We start from the raw sequence: 25,346 nt of genomic DNA, 5'->3' as shown, positions 1-25,346 counted from the left end.
TTGTGAATAGCTCCTGTATCAGATCCAAAACTAACTGCAGGTTTTTTTCATGTGTTACATGGATGATTGCCCAGTGCAGTGTCAGAGGTGTGCCTCTGAGTACCACTCAGGGCAGCAAGGGAGAGATGAAATTGGATAGTTTCAAGGTGTACAAGAAAATAAAATTAAGCAAAACCAAATATTTATACTCGGAAGCACTGTAATGCAGGCTCCCTGGAAACTCAAAATTTGATCCTCATTCTTGATTCCTGATGCAGCTTAGCTGTGCTATTGTACTTTGCTGCCTTTGAAAATGGGGTGCAGCTGTTCAGTATCCAGTGTCAAAATAGTATATTGTTTCATCACCCTTGGTGGGCTTACTACAGGAAAGGAGGATTAGTGGCAGCTGGAAGCAATATGCCTCTAGTTTTGAAAACTTTTGAAAATTTTCCCTTTAATTTTGCAAATCCATAATTCTCTGAGAGCAGATTGATTCTGTAATTTGCTTCTATTCCCTCTTTCATGTGCATGTCAAATTTTTGTGGATTTATGTATTCCTTTCTAATCTTTGATGGTAAGAGAGGCACATTATCTGTGGGAAGGTGGTGGTGGGTGACAAAGACAAGCAGAAAAGAAAATTGATGAAATAAAGGGTTTCAGATGAGGGAAGCATACAGGAAAACTTTGAAAGGTAATTAATTAACCTCTTTACTTTGCACATAAATTAAAGTGAGCATATAATCCTTAAAATCCATTTAAAATGCTTCTCCTCTAATTCAGCACTATTTTACTGAAATAGAAATTCTTGCTTAGAAGAGCAGGATCATTAACATCAACCCTGTAATGTAGATTAATCCATCTGATTTTCTTCCATGTTTTCTTTTCTTCAGAACTTACTCTGGTACCTGTTGTTCTTGGGAGCAGTGCCTGTTCACAGAGAGAGCACAGGGCAGTTTGAAACTAGTCTGGTTTGGCTGTTTGGGCAGGGAGGAGGAATCTGCAGGGGGGCCCCTGCTCAGTGTCTCAGAGTTGGGGAGTTCAAAGCATTTCCTGAGTCCAAGGAGGTTGCTGTGGAAGTATGCAGCTGGAGGCAGGCCAAAGTGTTGCTGCTGAATTGGTGATAAAAATTCTCCTGTGCAGCAGGAAACAGCAGTCCAGCTCTAATACTCCACCCTTCATCTCTGCTTCTCCAAACCCATTGATTTCCAGCTGTGGAATTCTTCACATATACTTAATTTTGTCGGTTTTTTGTGAAATGGCATGGATTTCAGCTCTGTTTTTTCAGATTTCAAGAAAGGTGGTCAGCTAATGCCATTTTCCAGAGTGTCGTTTTAAACCCTGGCAGGTTTGTTATATCTAGAATTAAGAGTTTTTAAATAGTGAGCAGAAATAAAATTTGTCTTAATTTGTCAAAGTTCAGTAGGTTGAAATAGTGAAAAACAAATGATGAGATTGAATCAAATGGTTTTCATTTTATTTGGTCACCAGAGGAGTCCTTGAGAGGGGAGGCAAATGTAAGTTTTGGACACCATTACAGCAATGTGATTTTGATGTGTGAGATAACATGTTTTGTTACAAATTAGTAGAAATTATGAGAAGGCATCTTTAACTGCAAAGAACAGATATCTGGATGGGGATTTATTTGTCTTGCCCATGAGTAAGTGTTTGCACTCATCCAGTTCAGCTTTTCTTGAATGTTTCTAAAATGAGCTACTTCTCCCTGATGAAACATGACCTGCAAGTTAATAATGTAGCAAGTGAAATATGTACTGAATATGATACACAAGGCATTCAGAATAGTGAATAAAAGAAGCAATTGTTGCACATTGCAAGAGCAGTAATTGGAAGGGACTGATGATTGATTTTTCTCTAAAGACAAGGTTAAATAGCGTTGTGAAAGTTTCCTCTGTGATTTAGAGTGAATTTTGATCAAAATGACAAGCCAGCTTTGAATTTCCCTTGGAAGTTCCATGGCACAAAGCCAGGAAGCTGTATTTTCAATACACAGACCTGCTTTCTAATGGTTTTAGTGTGGTTTCTTTGTAGTAAATATTTTGGATTTCCACAAGAAGAGATTATTTTTCTCCATGAGGAGAGATTTTAGCCATGCAAACTACATGTGATGTTTCCATTTTCCAAGCTCAATGAAACAGCACTGTTTTATTATTATTACTTAATATTTTATTATTATTACTATTATTATTATTCCTAACTAATCAGCATGCCCTAGCCTGTTACCTGGACATGTCTTGGGAACAAGAAAAGTTGAATTGTGAGGAAAGGTAGCTAAATTTTCTGTCTTCAAAATTTTCTTCTTGTTATTGAACTTTCTGGTATTTTAGCCTTCATTTCAATAGAGCTTTACACTTGACATTTCAGTTTGGCCATTCCCACAAGGTTGTGAGCATTACTCACTTTCCAGCATTTGTCTGAAGTTTCTTGCAACTTCATCTGAGAGTACTTGGCTTTGGGGACTTTCAGTTATTTCTCTCATGCAATGGAGACACTGAGTTTAATTCTCTGGCAAGATATGGCTTCCTATCTCTATTTCTGTCTGACATCTCTTCTTCAAATAACCTTTTGTTTGCTTTCCTCAGACATTTTTAAATCTGTTTCTTCTCTTAAACTGAAGAAATTCTGAAATCTTTGGACTCCATATCTTAGTATTCATCTCTTGTGTAAATGTTAAATCAGTTTAGGCTCTATATTTGTCCATGAATCTAAATCTTCTTAAAACTTCACCTTCACCCACAGCTCTTCCTGCTTTGGAAAGCTGTGCACAGAGCTTCTGACACTTTTTTTATCACTTCCATACCTTCTTCACTGTGTCACTGTCAGTGCCTAGACAGGCTCTTTATCACTTCTATTCATTCTTTAATCTGCCACACAGTAAGGTCATCTTTCTGTTCACTCTTACTGCTCAGCACCTTCAGGTAGGATGCACAAGCACAACACCACAAGTGGGAATGGAGCGAAGGGGGACTGCACTTCCAGAATCCATGTAATCTGAGTTAAAGTTGGATGTCCTAGCTGGATGCTGGAAATCACTTCCTGTTTTGGCACTGTGTTATTGTGCAGAGCAGGAAGGTACCTAGGAATACGTCTTAGCCTTCAGTGCTCTGCCATCACTGTGTATATTTTCAAGTTCCCTTCAGCTGCTTTTCTCCCTTTTCTCCCTTCTCTCCCTCCCCTTCCCTTCCCTTCCCTTCCCTTCCCTTCCCTTCCCTTCCCTTCCCTTCCCTTCCCGGAACCTTCCCGGAACCTTCCCGGAACCTTCCCTTCCCGGAACCTTCCCTTCCCTTCCCTTCCCTTCCCTTCCCTTCCCGGAACCTTCCCTTACCGGAACCTTCCCTTCCCGGAACCTTCCCTTCCCTTCCCTTTTCTCTTTCTTTGTATTCAATAACCTGCCTGAATGCATATATCCATTGGGTTTTACTAATTAATATTATTTGCAATAGACTTCATATTTTTGCAAAATCTAGCATGTAAGCTGAGAAACTTCAGAAAACTGGGCAGATGTCTCTTTTTTCTTACCGGTTTTCAGTCAGTTGTGTGTTCTGGATGTGTATGTTCTGTACCTGGTCGTGTACCAATAGTGACAGGGCAGGAGCATTGTGTTGTTTTTTTTTCCTTAAGTTTTGCAGTCAAGTCTGGGGATTGATTATTCCTAGAAACATAGAAATATGAACACCCTTCTCAGGAACATTATCTACTGCCTACAACTACTATTTAATGGTGCATCCTGATGGTGTTCAATTGAGAAGATCTTCCTTATAGCAGTCAGAGTTGCCTTCAGAAGATAGCACCAAGGGCTTTTGGCTTGGGATACATCTCCAGTGCAAGAAATGAAAACATGTATCATTCTAAATGGATTTTTTTGTTCTTTTCCTTTCCCTGTAGCCTCGTCATGTGTTCAACATGCTGAAGAAGTATGTGCGTGCTGAGCAGAAGGACAGACAGCACACTCTCAAGCACTTCGAACACGTCCGCATGGTGGACCCAAAGAAAGCTGCCCAAATCAGATCTCAGGTAATCCCCACTGATGGTTAGTGAGGTTGTGTTAGTTCATAACTATTGGGAAATTTCTGTCAGCCTGTTTTTTATAAAATACCCTACTCCTTTCCGTGGACAGCTTTAAATGCAATCAGAACCAATCTGTTTTCCACCAGAAGATTAAGGCAAAGTGATAGAGTAATGTGAGTATGATTTTTCTTCTGAGAAGAACTGAGTACAGGTTTTTTGTTTATCTGGACCATGAGTCAGTCATGGGCATGCTCTGAGGACCCTTCCAGAGCATTGATGCTGAGAGCCTTTGTTAGTGCTTTGGTAAATAATACCTCTGGAAAAACATCAGTATTAGATTTAGCAACAGCACATGGTTGTGCTTCTCTCAGCTGAAGGGGCAGAACCAGAAGTGGTGTAGCCATCTGACTGTGACCAACCTCTCTATAGTCATTGCAGAGGCACTTGTAATGTCTATGAATGTGATTACTGTGATGCACTCAAGTTTAATGTGTTCTTTTAAAACAGACCCTGTCCTTCATGGCATTTAACTGCTGAATGTTACTATAGACCCCAGTGCACATGTTTTGGAACATCTTTTATCTTGTCTTCATAAATCATAGAGGGCAAGAAAGCAGAAAGAAAACACCCAAGATTGAAGATGTATTTGGCTTTCAAAACAGCAATTAAAATTGGAGTCACAATGGATAAGTTGTAAAAACAGTGTGCTGGAATCTGTGCAATCTGCTGCTGTTCCCTCTGTAGGATTCAGTGGCAGGCACCGTTCCAGCCACAGTTTTTGAATTGACTGATATCACAAAAGAAAAATCAAAACCATGTACCTCCCTGGATGGCAGATTAGATTTTCAAACATCTGTTTCAGCCAGATGTGTACATTGATATTGTGCTGTCTTGAAATTGCTGAAATGAGAAATGCACACTTCTAAAAGTCTTCTGCAGTGATTATTGTCTTTGCCTTGTCTTTAACATCTATTATAACTACTTTTTTCCCAAGTCCCATTGGGTTATTTAATGATAAAAATCAATGAAATTTTGCAGAGTGCAGGTTGTGTGGCAGTACTAGTGAAGAATAGAAACTGATGTATAAATACAAGAAGTGCAGTGTATTGTCTAACATGTCATTGTAGAAATGAGTATTGATACAGCATCTCTGTGTCTAGAACTGGTCAGATGGTTGGGGAAATGTGGCCTGGGAGTTCTGTTTGTGAAATGTTTTTCAGTGGAAAATGGAAAACAAAATATTTTGTTCAATAGCATAAATATTTAGATTTGAAGAAATCATGCTGCCGTTTCATTAAAATTGCTGTCTGCAACTCATTTTACTTGTTAGGCCTAATTATCTTGTCAGTCTTCTAAGATGCACTTCAATTTCTCCTTCTACTGAAGAAAGGTGATAGCAGTCTGGGGGAGCACATATCATATCATATGATCACATCACATATCATATGATGTCATAACTCAACCCATAACAATGTGAGAGCACTTAAAGCAATAGAGCTGTAATCAAATGAGAGGATGCAGTAATCCTTCTGGGTGGAAATATTTTTGTTTGCAGCTGCAGTGTTTGCAATTTGTAAATGCTACCTTTTTTTTTTATTTTTCTTTAGAGAGCTGTTTCTTTTCACAGTATTTGGATTAGGAAATAAATAAATAAATCCAAACACCTGAAATATTTTGATGCAGCAATCACTGTGCCTCACTTGGTTTACATGTTATGTGAAAACTTACGGGTAGGGGCAAATGTAAACTTTGCTGAAAGAAGAACAAGGCTGTGGATTTCTGCCGCAATAGCTGCTTGTGTGCATGTTCTGCCCCACAGCAAATGTAAACTCCTACTTTAAATTACTGCATTTCCATGGGATTTCAGGTGCCTATAGAGGAGCATCTAGAATGGTTTTTTTTAGCAGCTCTAGGAGAGAGGTGAGTTTTGCAATAGGTTTGACAGTTTTGATACATAGAGTATATTGAAATCTTATACCTGTACAAGTGAAAATGGTCTTGCTTCCTGTAATCTGTGATATTTGTGATAATGTCAAATTATCCATAGTATCCCCCTCCTTCAAATGCTTTTGTTTCCATAGGTCATGACACATCTACGTGTGATATATGAACGCATGAACCAGTCTCTCTCCTTCCTCTACAACGTGCCTGCTGTGGCAGAGGAGATCCAGGATGAAGTTGGTATGCAAACTACTCGTGTAGAAAAAGACATATATTTCTGTGATGAGAAATTACCACCAAAAGCAAAAATGCATCTCACTTTTCCTATTGATATACTACCTCAGCTGCAAAATAGAAGAGTAAACCTGGCAACATTCTTAAATTTTGAATTAAATTATAATCAACCCTTGGAAGACAAATCCTGTATAACCCATGCAGTGACATCATCATACTGCTGTAAATGTCTTCCCTGAAATATGTTAATTGACATTTGGAGCCTTCCATGCTATAGGGATGCAGCAATTGACAATGAGATTTAGGCAAACCCTATCCTTTGGATATTTAGTTTACCTGTTAAGTATTTACCTGATAGAGACCATTTGGAAATCCCACAGCTAAAAAATTGGTTGCAGAGCCAAGGATCTGAGAAAAGTGTATGTATCAACTTGGCAGTATCCTAGTGTCATGCATTTTAGTTCTTGGTTAGTTATCAAATTGATATCTCTGCTCCTCCCATTTTTTCCAGCATACAAGCTGGACTGTGGATGAATCCAGTAGCAACAGACCTATGTTTGCCTTTTTCCTGAGAGCTGTAATGGCCTTTCCTTCCATCCAGATTCCTGCCCTTGGCTGTGGCATTGCTGCAGCACAGAGATCTCCAGTACAGCACTCACACTTTGCCATTTGCTGCTATTGCAGCAAGGCAACTGCACTCAGTTTTGGACATCATGTTGCTAGTGTTTGTCTTTAAGAAAAATAACACATAGTTAAATGTAAAGGTCAGAGATGGGACAGTCATTTTTGCACAAGTTGTGGCAGTAAGTGGCAGTTAATGTATTAATTTCACTAGTAACCAGATTCAGCTGAATAAATAAGTCATTGATTTCTTCAAAACACGAGGGAGGGAGGTGTGCCACTGCAGTAACGATTAGAATGCATTTAAGACACAGGGAGGGATGGACAGGGAATAGTGGTGGATTCATTTGCCCAAAGTATGAGTTATGACAGAGATATGCTTCTGCTTGAGAGGGCTGGAGATGAGATCAAGAAATAGTGGAAGGAATTGGGAGGCAGCCAGAAGATATCTGGTTAGTAATTGTCCTTAACTGTGTGTTTCTGTGCTCCACAATCATAAGGCACAATCAACAGTTCTCCAGTCCTCTCCTGAATGACTCTACATCCAACAGTCTGTGGATGTAGAGTCATTCAGGGAGGAACAACATCTTACTGATAATTTGAAAGCGTATCATTTCTGTAGAAAGAAGATGTCAGTACTGTGAGGTCTTTGAGATACTCAATTGGTTTTCTTTTTGCACTGCTATCATCCCCTTGGGGTTTTTGCTTCAAACTCCAATTTCTTCTTTCTATTCTTGGTAATGTTAATGCTTGCTGCTGAGGATATTCTTGTAAATTTTGTTCTCCTTTCTGTGTACTGAAGTGGAACAAGAATTCCAGAATCTTTGGAGTGGCCTGAGACCAAAAGTCTAGTAACTGCTGAGTGGTTTACAGGAATCTGACTCCTAATCTCAAATGTAATACTAATTTTTAGGGGCAAAAAAGAGCCTAAAATTATTAAGCATTCTTTCCTAGTAAGTTGAGAGCAGCTAAGAATTCACAAAGAAAATACTTGTTACAATCTCTTGAGCAGTTTTTCCTTACCTTGATGGTTTTTTTTCTTTTTGTGGTTTAGGCTGTGCTAAAAACTGTTCAATGCATTGCAAAGTTTATAGCAATTAAAACAAAGTTCTCATAATTGGGAGTTACTAAGCAGCACAAATTAAAGTACTATCTTTTCTAGGTAAAATATCAGATCTAGATAAAATAGTTTTCCATAATGCAGTGTCTTTCAGTATCAGTGTTCTTCTTGTTGAGAATATTGTCTCTAAACTTTGTTTTACATGTTGGTTTTAATGAAGTTTGCAGAGCTCATTCTCATGTGTTCAAGAAGACAGTATCCTTCTAGCTTTGGGCCTTCTCGCTCTGATCAGCCTATTTTAAATTCTCTTCTGAAATGACTGAATCTCTTAGTCTCTGTACCCTTCCTAAACAATGGAAAAGGACATCTTTTACAGCTGCAAAATCTGTGGGAAAGTAAACTTCTAATAAAACCTCACTTTGTAGCATTCCCAAGAAATACTACAACTCTCAGTAAAAAGATGTTTGATTAAATACCTTTTGTTGGAATCATTGACTTAGAAAGTCTGAGTCAGTAGAAAATTTGAAAAATAAATGAGGTAAGAACATCTCACACAGTGTCTAACTAATAAATTACATCTAAGGAGACATGGTTGAAAATAGTTTTAGTTAATTTTCTTTATTGATTATAGTTTTAGTTTCTTGTTCCACTCTGCTGTAGAGTTCTTTATTATAATTTTAGTTTCTAGTTCCACTCTGCTTTAGAGTTCTTCATGACAAGTTTTTACCTTGAGGAATGGCTAATCTTTGCTTTAGATAACAGAGCTCTGACAAAGGTAGTTTTTCCCTGAATCAAACAAGTAGTTCTGTAAGCAGCAATACAAATGAGATCCAGTTTGCTATGAATTTGTCCCATGGGTTTAATTCTTCTTACAGATAATGTGGTGCTGTTTTTCACTCTATTTTTCCTATTGCTAAAAATATTATGACCTATTTTTGTACAGTTAATCTGATAAATCACAATCTAGCTGTTGGACATTTGGAATTTCCTTAAAATACAGGTCATGTTTGAAGTTCCTACCCTAAAAGGCAGGCTTACAACCATTGTTATAATGTGCAAAATCCAAAATAAAAACATCCAGCTTCTATGCTTAAAACTGGCTCTTATGCCTTTTAAGAGCAGCCTTTTCTTGTTATTTTTGTAAGTCCAGCAAAGATGGTGGTAGGAATTTAGGGTAAAATTTAACAGAATTTTAGTCCTTACCTGCAGGTGTCCTTCACCAACTGATGTAGGTTTAACAGTGGGTGTCATAGGAGCATATAGATAGTTGGAAGACTCACAGCACTCCGAGGGTAGAAAACCACACTTAATTTAAGTGAGGGCTTTCATCCTAAGCATTTGACCAGTGTGTAATGTGCAAATGCCCCATAAGGGTTTCAGGCATTGTAATGTAGCAGCAAATTCCAGATGTGTGAGAAAGGATATTGCTGGCTGTCTCTTGTTCATGTTGGGTCAGAGGAAAAGGAGCCAGTCTGAGAGTTGCACAAAGAGGTCACCTGACCATGGTTGCTCTGAAAAAGCTTGGAAAGAATAAGCAGGTCATTTGGGTAGGAGACTGGCATTCTGGCTGCAGATAATTTCACAAGGGACAGTGATGCAAATGTGTTAAAAAAGAGGTCACTCTTGGCAGTTGATGTAGTTCTTTGTGATAAATGGAGTTTCTTATGAGCAGGAGTATGCCCCATGAATAGGAGAGTGGCACAAAAAGAAATCTGAGCACATTATTTGGCTGCCTAGATGTTTGTATTCACCTTTTCTCTCTGATAAATCTCAGATACTATTTAACATGTATGGAAATCCAGAAAAAGCAATAGTAGGCTTTAAGCAAAATCAGCAGTTCCTTCGAGCACGTCCTTCTTTAAATCCTTATTTGATTAGATTGCTTATCCATCTATGTAAAAAGCAATTTATTGTAGAGAGTGGCACAGCAGGCATGACTTCTGAATCAGAAACTACATCAGAGCTTTGTGCATCAGTCATGTGGGTAGGCAGTGATCTGAATTTTTAATTCTTGTTTCCAAATTGATGTCCTCAGCTTCAACTTTTCTAGCCCACCACTGAGGAAATATTAAGCACTGTAGTAATACCACAGCAGTATTGTACCTAAGCTCAGAAGCATTCAGTTATGAGTAATAAGTAAAAGAATATTATTTCAACTGTCCCTTGACAAATAAAATCAAGCTGTTGTTGTTTTACTTTTCTGCTCCACTCTGCCTGTCCTGTTGTTCTGCAGCATTTTCTGGATGCCACACGCACATTACTTGTCTAGAGGAGAAGGCAGACCCAGGCTGACCCCAAATCAGTGCCTGCTTTCAGATATATATAGTGTACTGTGGGTCAGGTGCTATTTTAAACATTTGTGTGCTCCAACTTAGCATGACAAAATTTGAAACAAGAGACATTTACCTCTTGACATTTGCCTTGCAAGTTCCTTTGAAGATTTCTGTAAATGTTTCTAGAAGCAGCTGCAGACTCAACATGTCTGAAGACTTCCTTTAACACTTCCTCTTTAATCATCAGGCCCAATGCCTATCTGAGTGGAGGGCAAAGTTAGCACTTCCTCAGCTGGTCCTGGTCTTTTAGCATTTATTAGACAGATTTTTGAGTCTTTGTTTCTGGCTTGTAATTTTGACCTGTAGTCAGTCCGCACCCTTTCTGCATTTCTTGCCATGAGTTGAATTAGGATGCTCTTTCCAGTCATTCTGTGGTATCCTTCTTAAGAGGTTTGATGGTATTAGTTTCTTGCCACAGGCTGACAGTTCAAAACCACAACCAGAGTGGTCTGGGGACTGATACTGCAAAACCAAAACATTTGCAAAAGCAAATTCTGTGTCTTGTCTTGTTTGGTGCTGTTCCTTTTGTGATTGCTTTCTTCTTCCTCTCCCTTAAAATGCTGTTTTGAATTAGTAATGTCTGTCAGACTGCAATGGGACTTCTCAGTGTCTCTTTTTCTGTAACTCTTCCTTGTCATTCTGTCTTAAAATTTATCTGATAGGAAGAATTCCACCTTCAAAAATGTTAAAGATGTTGAAGCAATACTTAAGATTTCTGAACCTTTATTTGAACTTGAGTTGTGTTATCAAGGTATCAGAATAATAAAGGGTAGTTGACTTGCACTGACTGTGTCAAAAGCTTGTTTAAAGGTTTACCAGAGTATTGTAATGGGGATCATACAGAATGGTGCAGTTCATATCAAGTAAGATCAGTAATTACCTTGTAACTCAATTTGAGAGTGTTAGACAAGAAAATTCTTGAAATTACTTTTTCTTTGTAGAGGTAGCAGCTCTAGGCTGCTTAATAGGAACCAGTTCTAGTCTTCCTCTAAGACTAGAGGAAAAATCACTGGTTGCATCTGATTGATGCTATAATGTCATGCATTAGAGTACTTATAATGCCTTAATTTTTTTTTTTTCTGGTAAAGTAAAACAATGTTGTTGAGATATGGGTAAATGCATTAGCACTCCACAATTTATCCGCACTGAGACAGACCATATTCAGTGAACTGGCATAGAGAAAAATAAAGAATAGTCACCAGTGGTGCTCATCATCAGGGCAGTTGGGTTTTGCATTAGTTGACTAATGTGCTTCATCCAGGCTGTAAATACAGTGAGCATTTGCAGTAGTTGCAAAAACCCATAGCTGGGGAAAGTTGGACAATTTCTGTTCAGTTTTATACTTTCTGCCATTCTGGAGATCAGTGGAATTGTCATTTTTAAATTGCCCCAGGCACTTGGCTAGTACTGTGTAGGGGAGAGTTCAATATTGGGTACAACAAAACATCATCTTTGCCAAAGCAGAAGTATTGAATTTCCACCCTCATCTCTTGAACACCAGCACATTTTTCTGTGACAGCAAGTATTCCGTTGAGATTTGTTGATATCTAAACCACAGAGAAACTTCTCAGCAAAGTTTAAACAGCTTGTGGAAGTAGGACAATAGTATGTAGGTCTTACCAAAGGTTCTGTAAAACCTGCCTTCTAGTTTTAAATAGCCTGTTTGATGTGTCTGGGCTGTATCATACAAGCCCATGCTCCTGCCCTCCTGCTCTGCCCTTTGTGCCATAAGTGTAATGCAACTGGAACAAGCAGTCAAAAGCAGCCTTTGGAGAATGTGTATTTGCACAGGTATGCTGAAGTGACTTCCAACACTAACTACACCTGTGTTTTCTCCCCATAATTGATTTGACACATTTATGTGTATCCAGTAACATCAGCTTTTCAAAGAAAAACTTGAATTTTCTGTGAAGTGGTTATTGACCTTTAATATTCTCCCTTGAAGGCCTATAGCATTCAGTCAAAAAGATGGTTTGTTAGGATTCTAGCAAAATATATATTGTTGCATCAGTGTTTAAAAATAGCAGAGTCCTTCCACAAAAGCAAATGAATGCTGTGTTAAACTTTCCACAGCAACACTGAGATAGATTTTGTATGCTTAAATATTGACATGTGGCCCAGGTGGAGAGCCTGATGAGCAATTAAGACCTTTTCCACCCAAGGACATTTGTTTTTAAAGCATTTGACTAATTCATATACATATATACACACACACTCTGAAGCTTTTCTTTTTCCCAAGTGGTGTTTTTTTCTTTAATCATTACAAGCCTATGGCTTTGACTAAGCTATCCATTTTGCCACTTTGTTATCTCTATAAAATATTCTTACAATTATTTAAATACCATAAATAATAAGATGCCATTTGTTGGAGCAAGGTGATGTGTGACATTTATATAGAGAATCAGCCAATGTCACAGATGCACAGAATGCCTGAGGTTGGACAGAACCTCTGGAGGATGGAGGACATCTGCTCCATTCCCTCTGCTAAGGCAATGCCACCCAGAGCCAATTGCCATGGTTTGGTCACCCTCACAGTGAAAAAGCATTTTTAAGAGACTCAGCTCTGTGTGCTAGTAAGATATGACCTTTGCTTCAGTGTAGGAGAGAAGGAAAAAAATCCTGGAAATAAATCCAACATTTTCTTTCTCTAAGCATCTCTTCTTTTTTGTCAAATTTATTTAACTGTCAAAGAAATGGTGGAGAATTGTAGATGATTCAAATAGATATAAATGCACATCACTGACGCTGATGTTCTAAAGTGCTTTCATTAGCAGTGTACTATTCCTCCCCATCTTTTTATAGCTAAATGGGCTATTGTGTGCTCTCATGGGCACTGATGTTCTCCAGAAAAGACATGAATCCTGATTTTTGTGTGCACAAGCCCTCTTTCCATCTCATAAATATTGTGAGCATGACTTCAGTGAGTAAAAGAGCCAGTTTCCTCCAGGGCACACAGATACTGGAAAAAGGATAAATTACTTCAGGTGGCTTTGGATTGAGGTGGCTTTTTCTTAAAGGAAAGATATGGGACATCTTGTTTTCCAGTTCAGAAATACAGTCAGAATAAAAAGTTAATACAAGGGACTAAGTTTATTGAAATAATATTTTCCTTTGGTTTGAATAATGCTGTTCTGTTTCACTTGCACCTTTACAAAATCTGGTCTCATGATCCACATGTTAGAACTGAAAACTGATAATAATCGTGGCCTTGTAAATCATAAACAACGTAATTTTTAAATTTTCTGAGCATCTCAGAATACTCATATCAGTGAGTATTTAAGTCTTTCACTCTAAATAATTCATGTATTTGCAGGAGAGGTTTAAAGTTGTTACCTTGGCTTTTTTTCAGGAGCTGATGGTCAGAGTACTCTGCCCTGCATTGATAGATCCTTCTTGACCTTATTCTGTGACCTTTCCATTACTTTAGCCTGAAGTATTTTTTCATGGACACTTCTCTTTTAATAGAAAGTTGCCATCCCCACTACAGATCCCACAGGGAGTTCATGATCATGAGACCACTAGGCTCACAGTGGCAATAGGCTGAGGGTGAGACAGTGTCCACTTAACAACTTCTTTTGATACCCCTCTGGAAGAATCTACAATCACCTTGTGCACAATGGCAAAAAATGCATTAGACTTTGAATAATTGTCCAGTTATTGGTTGTATTCTTTCCTATTTTTTCTTATGTTATTGGATACATGTGGATTTGATCAGGATTTTCTTCTTAATCACTAGACATTTTCTGGTGTCATGAATACAATAGACTGGGAAATTCTCTCTCTTGGAGAGTCGTGTTTCTGTGGGGAGTAGGGTTACAATTCTATGAAAATGTTGCATTTAAAGGACTGTGTGTATTATTTTAAATTGGTACACTGGATATATTTGATTTTAAAAAGCATTATAGGTCAGAATAACCTTATAGTTACAGATTTGCTCATAAACATCTAGTTGGATTATTTCATGTTCTTTTGTGTCTTCAGTGAAAAGTCTAAAGCCTCAGTTTTGAGATGATGCAGATAAAATATGTGGTGATACCAACATGTTCTCTTTAAAGCCTGAACCAACATCATCTTTTTAAAGACTTTTTTAAAGTCTGCTTTGACTTATGAAGCAGTGGCTTCTCAGCCTTTCTCATTAGTATTTCCTGATAATTGCTTCTAGTGTTATGCTTTAAGGAGCTCATATGTTAGTTCATCACACAGCAAATTTAAGATGTCACTTTTTGGGGGTTTTTTTTGGATAAAAAACCAAAGTCTGAAAATGTCTTCCAGTTGTCCAGCTTTCAGATATGAACTGAGAGCAGGTGACTTTCCAAATGCATTGCTCCAGTCAGAGGGGAGGCTCTGGCTTTATGAAATGTTGCCTGCTTACAGGAATCTCATTATACTGAGCTATTGGAGATTTTTTTGATACACTGAATATATGTGTATTTTTTTTCATAAATATGTTATCCTAAATCAAGTTCATAATGTCCACGACTACTGAAGCAGCCCAAAATTGTGGGATCACAAACACTCCAACATGTTCTGCTTCATTTGTGCTGTTGAACGATGGATTTTCTTTTCCCAGTTAAAATGTTTCGGAAACACAATTGTGTCATTCTGTGTGATTCACTCTAAGATCAGATTCCTAGTAGGAGGTCTTGGACTGTGACAGAAACAAAGGAATCATCCTAATTCTTACCTGCTGGCAAATTGCAAATCTCCATTGGCAACCAGACTGGTTATATTAGCACAAGGTAATATAGTTTTATATATAATATATTCCAGAGCTAGTGTGTCAGTCTCTGGAATTGTTATCCAAAGGGATTTAAACACTAAAGTCTGAACTGCATCACTGTGGGCAGAGTATCCTGAGGGGGATGGCAAAATAAGCCTCTAATGCCAATGGTGTACTAAATTTTGTTTTGAAGCATAGCTTCCTTTCCAGGAGTGCAGAGGGAAAATTCACAGCTGTTTTTTATGGTCAAGAGTATCTGTGCTGTTCTTCTTTGTTACTGTTGGGATAAAAAAGGAAAAAATTACAGAGGATATGTGATTTAACAGAATTGCTGGCTTGATGGAGATGTTGCAGTAATGTTCTGTCAGTTCCCATGCACATGGGATTACAAATGATCTTTCATCAATGCAGCTTTCTCCTGCCTGTGATTCTCATATACCCAACTTCACTGAAAAATGCATTTTTCTGAATAGTAGTGCCTGGGCAGGGTTCCAGTTCTTGGTCTGTTCTGCTTCCTACTTTTAGATCATGTGTATGAAAAAGAGCATAAAAGGCAACAGAACTGGCCACATCCCACTTCATAGATATATTTGGTAAATTTAATAAATGCATCTCTTTAGATTACTCTGGCAACCTAGGATATATCTGGCCTATCAAACACTAAAACTGCAGTTAATAAATAGGTGAAATACTTATTATCTGGAGCAAGCACTGCACAGTTCAGTTCTGTAAGTTTGGATTTAACTTTAAATGTATTCCCTTTTGACCAAGGGTATCAACTGCTGATGCCTATTTCGGGCTTACTTAGAAGCAGAGGCCAGACAAAGTTAAAAGAAGAAAAATAGATATATTTAATGAAGGGCCTTCAGGTACATTAAGGGCAGATGAAGCCTCCCCAAGGGACTGCGCCCAAAATGGATGATGGTCCCAAGTTTTTCAGACAGATGCAAGTTTGGTCTATTAGCATATCAGGTGTTAATCCTCCAATTACAGCTTCGGGTAATGAAGTCATATTCCTCCAGTTTGCTCCCCTCTCCCCCAATTCACTTTTGTTTATACTTTTTGATGCTTGAGGCAGACCGTGTCCTTGGATCTCAAGCCTAGAAGGATTGTTTTGTCTGACCAAAATATGAAGAGAATTAACTAACAGTCTATATGGAGTTCAGAGCTATACACTAATGCAGTACAGGATATGAAAAATACAAAAGCTAAAATGTTAAAGCATCAGTGCAACAAGTGAATGTTCAGATTTTTATATTTTTAATGGATTATTGAGTGCTTCCAAGATGGCACATCAAAAATTGTTGTGGTATTCACAATCTGACCTTGAGAAGTGTTTGTAGAAAATGATAGGTAACTGACTTGTTTCAGGTGTCAGAAAGTGGTAGTTTTAGGTCCTATTGCAGTTTTAAAGTTTTGTAAGTTTGGCAAGTAAATATAATTATTTTTATCAGTAAATAAGACCAAAAAATAATTTATAAATAAAGTAAATAATTTTTTTCAGAAAAGTAGACAATAAAATTCTGTAGTAACTGTCACGGACATTCTTTCATAAAAATCCTTTCTTTTAGAATTTTTCCTCTTCTGGGAAGCTGGGGCCCCAGAAAGAGAATGTAAACAATAATATCTGCTGATGTGGAATGCAATGGGTGCACCTGTGATTGGCTCATGTTCCATGTTTACAATTAAGGGCTTATCACAGGAGCAAGCTCGGGGACAGATTCACAGAGAGCTCTCTTGTTTGTAGATTCCTATTCTATTCTTAGCTTAGCAGCTTCTGCAACTTTTCTCTCTATTCCTTTTAGTATAGTCATAATGTATTATATATCATAAATTAATAAATCCAGTCTTCTGATCATGGAGCAAGATTCTCATCTATCTCTCTCACCCTGAGGAACCCTCACAAGTCATGTAACAAGTAACATTTCATATAAATGAAATGTTTTTTGCAGAGTAGTTTCACTTATAAGTCTTATCAGGTACTTAAGAGGGAAAGGGACTTGGCTTTTTCTACTTTACACAAGCCTGAGCAGGAATAATGATTGCTGATTCATCTGACTGTAATATCAGTGACAATTGGTCAGACTGTTTATTTGTTTTAATTTAGACTCTTCAGCCTATTTTAAAGCACTTAATGATATGTTAATTCAGAATTAAAAGTGGAGTTAAATTTAAACTTGGAGAGTTTGTCACAGTGCCTTCTGTGGATCAGGATGATGATATACAGTATATGTTCTGGATTATGGTATAAATTCAATTTTTTCCCTGGGTGTTTTTTAATATTATCTTGTCTACCTTCATACTGGATTATTTCCATGTCTTACTTGGAGAGGACCTGTCTAATTTAACCTAATTGAATGAGGAGGGGATGAGAGGAAGGGAAGGAGACAACAGAAATTGACAAAAAGGCATCTTGTGAAAGGGAAGAGCAAGGTCTTTCATTTCTGTTTAGTAACTCCCAGAGATGACACAAGTTTCAATACTCTCTGCTTTGAAGTGAGGAGGAAATGCAGTTATTAATCAGATGGCTGGCTGTTAAATACCAAAAAAATTATTAATGTCCACTTTGCTATAGCCGTATGTTGAGATTTAATTTTAGTTAATAGATAGTTTCTGTAGTTGTCAGATAATTATGGGTCTGTAGTAATTAAAGCTTCTGTCACTGAAGGCAAAGAGTGTCATACTAGGCTTCTAGGAAAATTAGACAAAATTTCAGACCATGAGTTTCATAGCAGACTCTTTAAGTGGTGTGAAAATTGTCATGAACCTTTGCTCAGAGTGCTCAGTAATTGCGTACAAAACTAAATTTGCATTGAAGTCCATCCCTAAGGAAAAGACACTGAGGTCATTTTGAACTCAATCAATTATTTGGTGATAAGTTTCTATCCTAAGCTTTAAAGACTGAATTTTCCTGAATTGGATTACCCAAGCTTTGAAGACTCTTCTATACCAGAGAACCTGTGATGTACCTGCACAAGGACAGTATCTCTGTATATTAGTTAAGTATCTTTGGGAGTTTTAATGATATAAGACAAAATATCTGCAAGGTAGATTTAACTGAAACATTCCATGTGCCAGCTGACAGGAGGAAACTCACTTGGATTGTTTTTATGATGTGATTCAGGAAACAGCAAAATCTACATGTGGTGAAATAGAAGGAGCAAGAAATGGGAAAGACATGGAAGTGCTACAGTTGTGATTTTTTTTTTGAAAATTTAGTAGAAGCACGTTCTTTATAGCATGGATCTAATTATTGCAGCTATTCTCAAGTTCAAATGTGTAATTTTTCTAAAGTTAGGTTTCTTTTTTTCTAAAGTTAGGTTTTCACAGCCATCAAGGTGTTGTCTAAAGCTGTGGGATGCTTATTCTCTTATTAACTTCTAGAAAAAATATTTTAGGTCAACTGTTTCATGATATCTTAAATGTTCATTTTCTGAGAATTTAAGAAGGGCAAACTTTTCAACTTATTGAACAAGGTTTTCATCCACATAGGAAATTTCTGAAAAGTGGAGGGTTTTGGCTGCTATTTGCTCTTACCTAGTGGTGGTATCTCTGAAGGACAGAAAATAAGAACTATGAAATGCTTTTTTCCATGGTTCTTGCTCTTTCTGTCTCCCTTCAGCTGTGAGGGAGAGATACATTGCACTGAAGAGTTTCCAGACAAAAGACCTGTGGCACAATTTCACAGGCTGTCAAGGAGGTGAGAAGAAAACTTAGATCTGCTGGTGTGGTCACATTTCTCTGTCAGTGTGGATGTGAGCACTGAAGGTTGGGCTCATTCCCAGTATTTCACAGGAGTGATCTACCACTCCTCTTCCATCATCCTCAAAGCATGCAGGCAACAAAGGCACTTCTCCACCCTCCAGCAGGCAGCTCACTTTCAGTAACATTCTCAGTCTTTAATCAGTCTCTCTGCATTATATTTGATTTGTACCATACAAATGAATTAGTTCAGCGCTGAATACCACAGAATTGTGTTTTGTAGCTTGATAATGTTTATAATTATGACTCATGGCAGTATGCAACATCATGATCATGCAGTGTTTGATTCAGCAAAACATCTAAAAATAACAAAATACTTGAAATTCAGTGGAGCTTCACTCTTTTTGGTAAGGCACAGGAGGTCATGTTTTCATATTTACCATTTTGGGAGAGTTTTGATTCATGCAGCTGACAAGATACAGACACTCAAAGTTAGTTCAAACCTGACTGCATTACATCAGTGCAACTGCTTTGGAAAATAACATTGAATTAGCCCATAAAGTAAGCATACAATTGAAATCTGCAGCTAAACATGTTACCTCTTGCCACATGTGCTGTAATAAATTATTGTGTTGGTGTTCTTAGTGAATCCTAATTGTGACATCCAACATGTGCATGATTTAAATTGCCTTCAGAGTGGATTAAGGCAGTTATGTGTGCCAGTGCAAATGAAGCTGTTGCTGTGACTCAATTGCTCTGTTATTTCTGCTGTTAAGAACAACAGGGAGGTTGCTGACACTTTTTAGTTTTGTCATTTTGAAAGCACATGCTCAAAAGCAAGTAACTTTGGGGAAAACACATGTTCAGTTCAGGCTGAAACATCACTGATGATAAGTGAGGCAATAAGACTCTGCACGTGTATGAGTTTATCTGAGCTGATTCCAAGCCCATGTCTGTTGGATCAAATAGATGTTCTACCATATAAATGGCATTTTACAAAGGAAGTTAGATGTTGGGTCAAAACTATGGCATATAATTTGGTGATATTTTAACTAGTACTAATTAGAGGTGTTTTGTGTACACATCATTTCTAATCTGTTTTAAGAAGTTGTTTCCTTGAACTCCACAATTACAATTGCTGATTTTAAGAATGCTTTTCAACTAAATTCAATAATTTTGGCACATAATAGTGATTGCAGAGCTTTTCATCTAGTAGGTGGGCTCTTTGAAAGCACAACAAATGTTATAATTATTTTTTGAAATTTTAAACAAATTATAAACTAAATAAAAGTTATGGTTTGAAAGATAGCTAATGGGTTGTTGGCACTCCAGGACAGCAAGAGAAGCTGTTCCATATTAAATTCTTGTCATTATAGCTGTGCCAATTAAAGGCTGGGAAGTATGTCCCAGAGTTCTGCATTGGAAACTGTTGTGTGACAGTAAAATTAGATAAAGTTCTAACAGAACATGGGTTTGCCACTCAGAGACTCCATCAACTTTTGTTAGGATTTGTCATGATATCTTTTCTAGCACAGTGCTATCTGCAAAGATTTGCAAATAGAACTGTGGTCTTGGGGCATTGTAAACAAATAGCTTCTAACAATACAATATCTACCAGAAGATTTTGTAGTAAATTTTATTTCTTTTCTTCAGTTCTTTCTTTGCTTTTGGCTCTGTTTGCCTCCTTGTGGGATAAGAGAATAGTCTTGAAAGTAATTTGGGTTGGCATTACACTTTTATCCAGTTCCTCAAACGTATTTTACTTCAGTTTTTCTAGTTGCCGTTGTTGAGGACTACTGACCCATGAGGAGGCCTGCAGTGAGTCCAAAAATTAGTGAAACTTGCTTAGGTGCTATGAGAAGTCCAAGAAGTATCTTATTAAAATGCTAGAAGTGAGCCTGTCTCTCATCCTGAGGTGCCTGAAGGAGAATGTTGAGTGTGTGAAGGAGAAGCAGCAATTGTGTGTCCTCACACCAAATTCAGAGGTCTGAGGTCCCAACTGAGCGTGGTCTCTTCCCAAGGTCATGGTTGCTTTTGAGCACATGCTTTCAGAGGGACAGAAAGATTTGCCATCCTCTTTATTTTTCTCAATGGCAAGGCTTAGCAGAATGCTACAAAGAGATAATAACCCAAGCAAAAAACATTTATTATAGGAAGATCCTCAGAGTGTTTTTGTCCTGTTGGTTTGATGTGAGATGAAATTTTGATGAGCAACCTAGGATCTCTGTATATTCAGCACCTAATGATAAGATATTCATAGTACAAATAAATCCCCTGAAACAGTCTGGAATGCACATCATAGCCTCTAGCTGTGTCTGTACTCCCTGCTTATTTGGGGATTTGTCTTTTGCACAGTGGGGGAGTTAAGTTGGCAGCTGCAGATGGAGGAAATACTGTGTCAATGAATAGATGTATGGCTTTCCATTAGGGTAACTGATGGTTCAAGTGGCCATCGATACTTGGAACAAAATCAGCCCTGAAAAATTGATCTTGGACTTTGCCAGTAGTATCAATAACTGGAAATCCTAAGGCAAACTTTTTTTAGCAGTTTAATGATTGGAGCAATTGTTTGTGAATCATTTACTCAGTGCAGACACAGCTGCCTCAGTGTGATGGATTCCAGCAGTTTCTATGCCAGGCACTTCCAATTTCTCACTGTCATTCAGTGTCTGATTCATCCTGTCAGATGGGCTTGACTCATGTAGCCATTGTCTCCTCGTTTGTAAAATGGATGTGATCATAATCTGCTGGTTGTAATATCTGTCTGCCTCACTTGAGCTATTGTGCAGGTCAGTTCCTTTTCATACTGTCTGCCCCAGCTGGGTGGAAAACAATGGAGCTGGCAACAACGGGCTCCCACTTGGGTAGCCTTGAGAGAGACTTTGTGTGCAATCACTCCCAGCCCTCAGAAATTTGGCTATAATCATGGTGTCATGATGGGAGTTTGGAACCCCTCTCTGCACAGCCATGTCTGCACCGTGGCCTCTCCTGAGTTCTGTACCCATCCTGGTGCTGCTCCTGCACTGCCAGAGCTGAGGTCCTTCCTTCCCCTCTGTGCACCATTTGTCCCTTTCCAAGGGCAGGAGCTGTCTGCAGGTGGCACTGAGTATGTCAGCAGCAGAGTATGGACAGGAGTTGAACAGGCACTGTCCAGGGCAAAGGAGTGGCTGGGCACAGCTCCTCCAGCTCCTCCAGCACAGCTCCACCATCCCCTGCCTCTGCTGCTTGAGCTCCAGGTCTCTACAGCTGCCCCACACCATCCTCTGGGGATGGGGAGAACAGCAGGAACAAGGGGAGCTGTGCCCCAGAACCATTCCACTGCCCAGGTTTTGAAAGGTCTGTGGTCACAAAGATGCTCAGTACTGTAACACTCTCTTGTGTGGTGCATGATGATATGGTAGCAGTGTTCTGATCTGTGGCACCCTGCAAGGTACATGGACACCAGACTCCTCCCTCAGGCCACTAAAATCCAGCTCTTTTTTGTAAAGTCTTTTCATCCATATCTAATGAAAATTAACATGTTACATGATAATGTCTGCTCAGAATGTCAAGGTACTTCACCTGCCTCTTCTGAAGAAAGGACATGGTTTAATTTGAAGAAGGATTAGTGTAAGTGCAGTTTGGAGACAAAATCAGATTTAACTTCAATGCTGAAGATTTAGTAGGTGTCATAAAATAGTACTGGTTTCAGTAAAATGAACATGAAAAGAAAAACATTTCAGTGTAATTTACATAGGCTTTCTGTACTGTCCTAATAAGTAATTTTAATGGGCAAATTCAATCACAGAATTAAATTTTGTATTCATATTAGTCTTACCATCTGCTCAAGTAATTACTGTTTAAACTGGAAAATTTATTTTAAAACGTTATTCTGTAAGATTCAGAACCCATGTTTGCCCCAAAGCTGAGGTTGCAACATTCTTTTAATTTCTGATGATCTGACTTCTGTGTTATGGGTATAGGGTGGCAGAGAATTTTGTCAGTTATCTCAAGGTGGCCTTTGAGAGATGAATTACAGAGCAGAGCCCTACTGCATCATCACTGACAGAGGCACTGAAGCAGTGGCACCTCTGAGGTGGTAAGGGACCTTTCTGAGGGTGCTGCATGGTTCCACTGTACTTCTGTAGTCTAAAGCTGGGAGAAACATAACATTCAAAAGATTTTGCTGAGGTTTTCTAAAGCTGTAGTGTGTATAGAAACTTAGATGCCCTTCGTCACTGATGTTACTAGGAAATGGGTGAGCCCCTATGGAGTGGCACAAAGAGTTTAGCAGCAGAGTGGTTGGTGATTCATGTCCCTGGCTTGGTACATGGTAGAGATGTGGGTGTGAAGTAGTGACAGTCAGGGGATCCTTAATGAAGTGCAGAGAAAACAGTCCTAATGAAAGCTGTTGTATCACCAGCTGCCATGTGTGTTCTCATGTGGTCACTCGCACACTACTACAGTCTCCTATTGTGAACTATTTAACTCTGTGGCACTTGATCACTATTGGTGCCTTATTAGCAATTATTGGTCTGCATTGCAATTTCTTGCTTGAGTGTGCTCTTTGCAGCAGGTTCTCTCAAAATACTTGCAAATAGTATATTTTTCCTACAAAAACAGATGTCAGTGAAGCAGGGTGGATCAAAAATGGAATTACAGAATAGTTTTGGTTGGAAAGGACCTTTAAAGATCATCTAGTCCAGCCCTCTCTGCAATGAGCAAGGACATCTTCAACTAGATCAGCTTGGTCAGAGCTCTGTCCAGCCTGGCCTTGAATGCTGCCAGGTACAGGGCATCTACCACCATTCTCCTTGGAAAAAATTTCTTTCTTATATCTTACATACATTTGCTCTCCTTCAGGTAAAAACCCCATGTCCTATTGCTAAAGGCCCTGATAACAAGTTTGGCCCCTTATAGGCCCCCTCTAAGTACTGAAAGGCCACAGTAAGGTCTTCTAGGATCTTTCTCTTCTTCAGGCTGAACAGCCTCAGGTGTCCCAGCCTGTCTTCATAGCAGAGGTACTTCAGCCTTCTGATCATCTCTGTGGCCCTCTGGACTCACTCCAACCAGTCATGTCCTTTCTGTGCTGAGAGCAGAGGAACTTTGATGTGAGAAAGGAGTAGGAATAATGCAGCACACACAACCTCTGAGCTTATTTTTAACACAGAGTTGAAGTCTGTTCTATACACCTGATGGAACTGAAAAGTGCTTTGATTTTTCTCACCTTGCTTCAAGGAAAAAAACTCCACAGCATAGATAGTACTGCATAGCTTTAGGTGCTGGTAGCTTGTAAAATAATTTGCCTACTACTACTACTAGTAGATGTCTACTACTGCTTTTTAACAAAGAACTACTTCAGTTACGAAGTTATATATTTTAAAAAATCAAATATTTCTTCAGATTTGATGTGTTATAGTAAGCCCAACTTAATACAGTGACTGTTGTGGAGATTTAGGATTTAGGAGTTGTGATGAGCTTTGGCAGTGAGCATTTAAGAGGAAGGACAAATTACAAAGACATTCCTTCCTGTGGAGCTCTCACCAGTTGACTTACAGAAGCATGTTGAGATGAAGGGAATTGTTTTGTGCTTCCTTTCAAAGTGGTGGGGAGAAGCCAAGGAATGTATATAGCACAAACCTATGATCTGTGATGTAGTGGAAATGTGGGTAGGAAATAGTACTGAGCAGTTGTGGTTGATGTTTCAAAAAACTGCCTTAGCTGCAGTGCTTATCATGGGGTTTTGACTATTCCAAGCCTTGCTATTTTTATTTATTGTAGGAAAACAGAATCTCACAACAGTGAATTCTTACTTGAGTAGCATTGAAAATAGGTCCTTCGATATGCTGCCTCTTTCATATGGTTTCTGCATTGAAATTTCCTTGCAGATGAATTACTTCAGAAAGAACAAAACTACTCTGATGATGTTTTGGCCAATATGATCAGCGAACCCAGAATCAGCTACGGAAATGATGCTCTCATGCCTTCATTGACGGAAACAAAGACCACAGTTGAGCTGCTTCCAGTGGATGGAGACTTCAGCCTAGATGATCTTCAGCCATGGCATCCCTTTGGAGTTGATTCTGTTCCAGCCAATACTGAAAATGAAGGTAAGTACAATTGGGGGAGAAACCACAGGACTTTCTGAGCTGAGCTTTGTGGTTTCTGTTCACATTATTCCCTGATAATTAATATTTTTCTTATAAGTAAGTGGTATAGAGGTTCTGAAATGTACCTGTGGAACTGGTCTGCTGTGTCAGTTGTGTCTCTCTGATGGAATAGAAAATTCTGACTAAAATCTGTAATTTAGACACAATAAATTTCAGAGTTGAGTGTACTTGCCTTCAGAAACAAACCATAATAAAGTCTAGGAGATTATGAATAACAGTCTTATAAGATCCATGACAATGACTGTGGGGAGATAGATAAGCTGTTAGATTTGTGCCATAATGAAATGAGTGTTTTATTTAAGGTAGAGCTTTTTATTTGCTGGCATGAAAATTCTTACAGTTCCAGCATAATCCTAGCAGACAGATAATGTTATTTCACTCCCTACACTGGTTGTCTTGAATTTACTGCAGAAATGCTCCTACATGCACGTCAGTACAACTTGGCTAGTGAAAATGTTTTTCCTGAGGAGTATTATATGTTGTTCATGGACTACTTCAATGAAGTGACTGCATGCTACTTAAATAATCCATGTAGCATCTGGAATTGGTAGTTCATTTAGGCGTTGGAGCCAATAAATCAGAAA

The 25,346-nt window shown here is 38.5% G+C and overlaps 1 protein-coding gene across 3 annotated transcripts in view; it reads left to right on the top strand.

Annotated features, from left to right (window-relative positions):
• Window positions 1–25,346, top strand: part of APP (amyloid beta precursor protein) — a 199,370-nt gene that overhangs the window by 151,291 nt on the left and 22,733 nt on the right. For all 3 annotated transcript variants that reach the window (XM_054270244.1, XM_054270245.1, XM_054270243.1), the window contains 3 exons: window positions 3,880–4,008; window positions 6,084–6,183; window positions 24,481–24,702. In XM_054270244.1, coding sequence (XP_054126219.1) covers window positions 3,880–4,008; window positions 6,084–6,183; window positions 24,481–24,702 — 451 coding nt within the window. The remainder of the gene's footprint in view (window positions 1–3,879; window positions 4,009–6,083; window positions 6,184–24,480; window positions 24,703–25,346) is intronic.

This window comes from Melozone crissalis, unplaced genomic scaffold, assembly GCF_028551555.1.
Source record: "Melozone crissalis strain CALT ecotype California unplaced genomic scaffold, PUWL_Pcris_2 ptg000009l_1, whole genome shotgun sequence".
NCBI classification, from domain to species: domain Eukaryota; kingdom Metazoa; phylum Chordata; class Aves; order Passeriformes; family Passerellidae; genus Melozone; species Melozone crissalis.
Note: the sequence above shows the minus strand (reverse complement) of the source record. Positions and strands in the feature narration are given on the sequence as shown.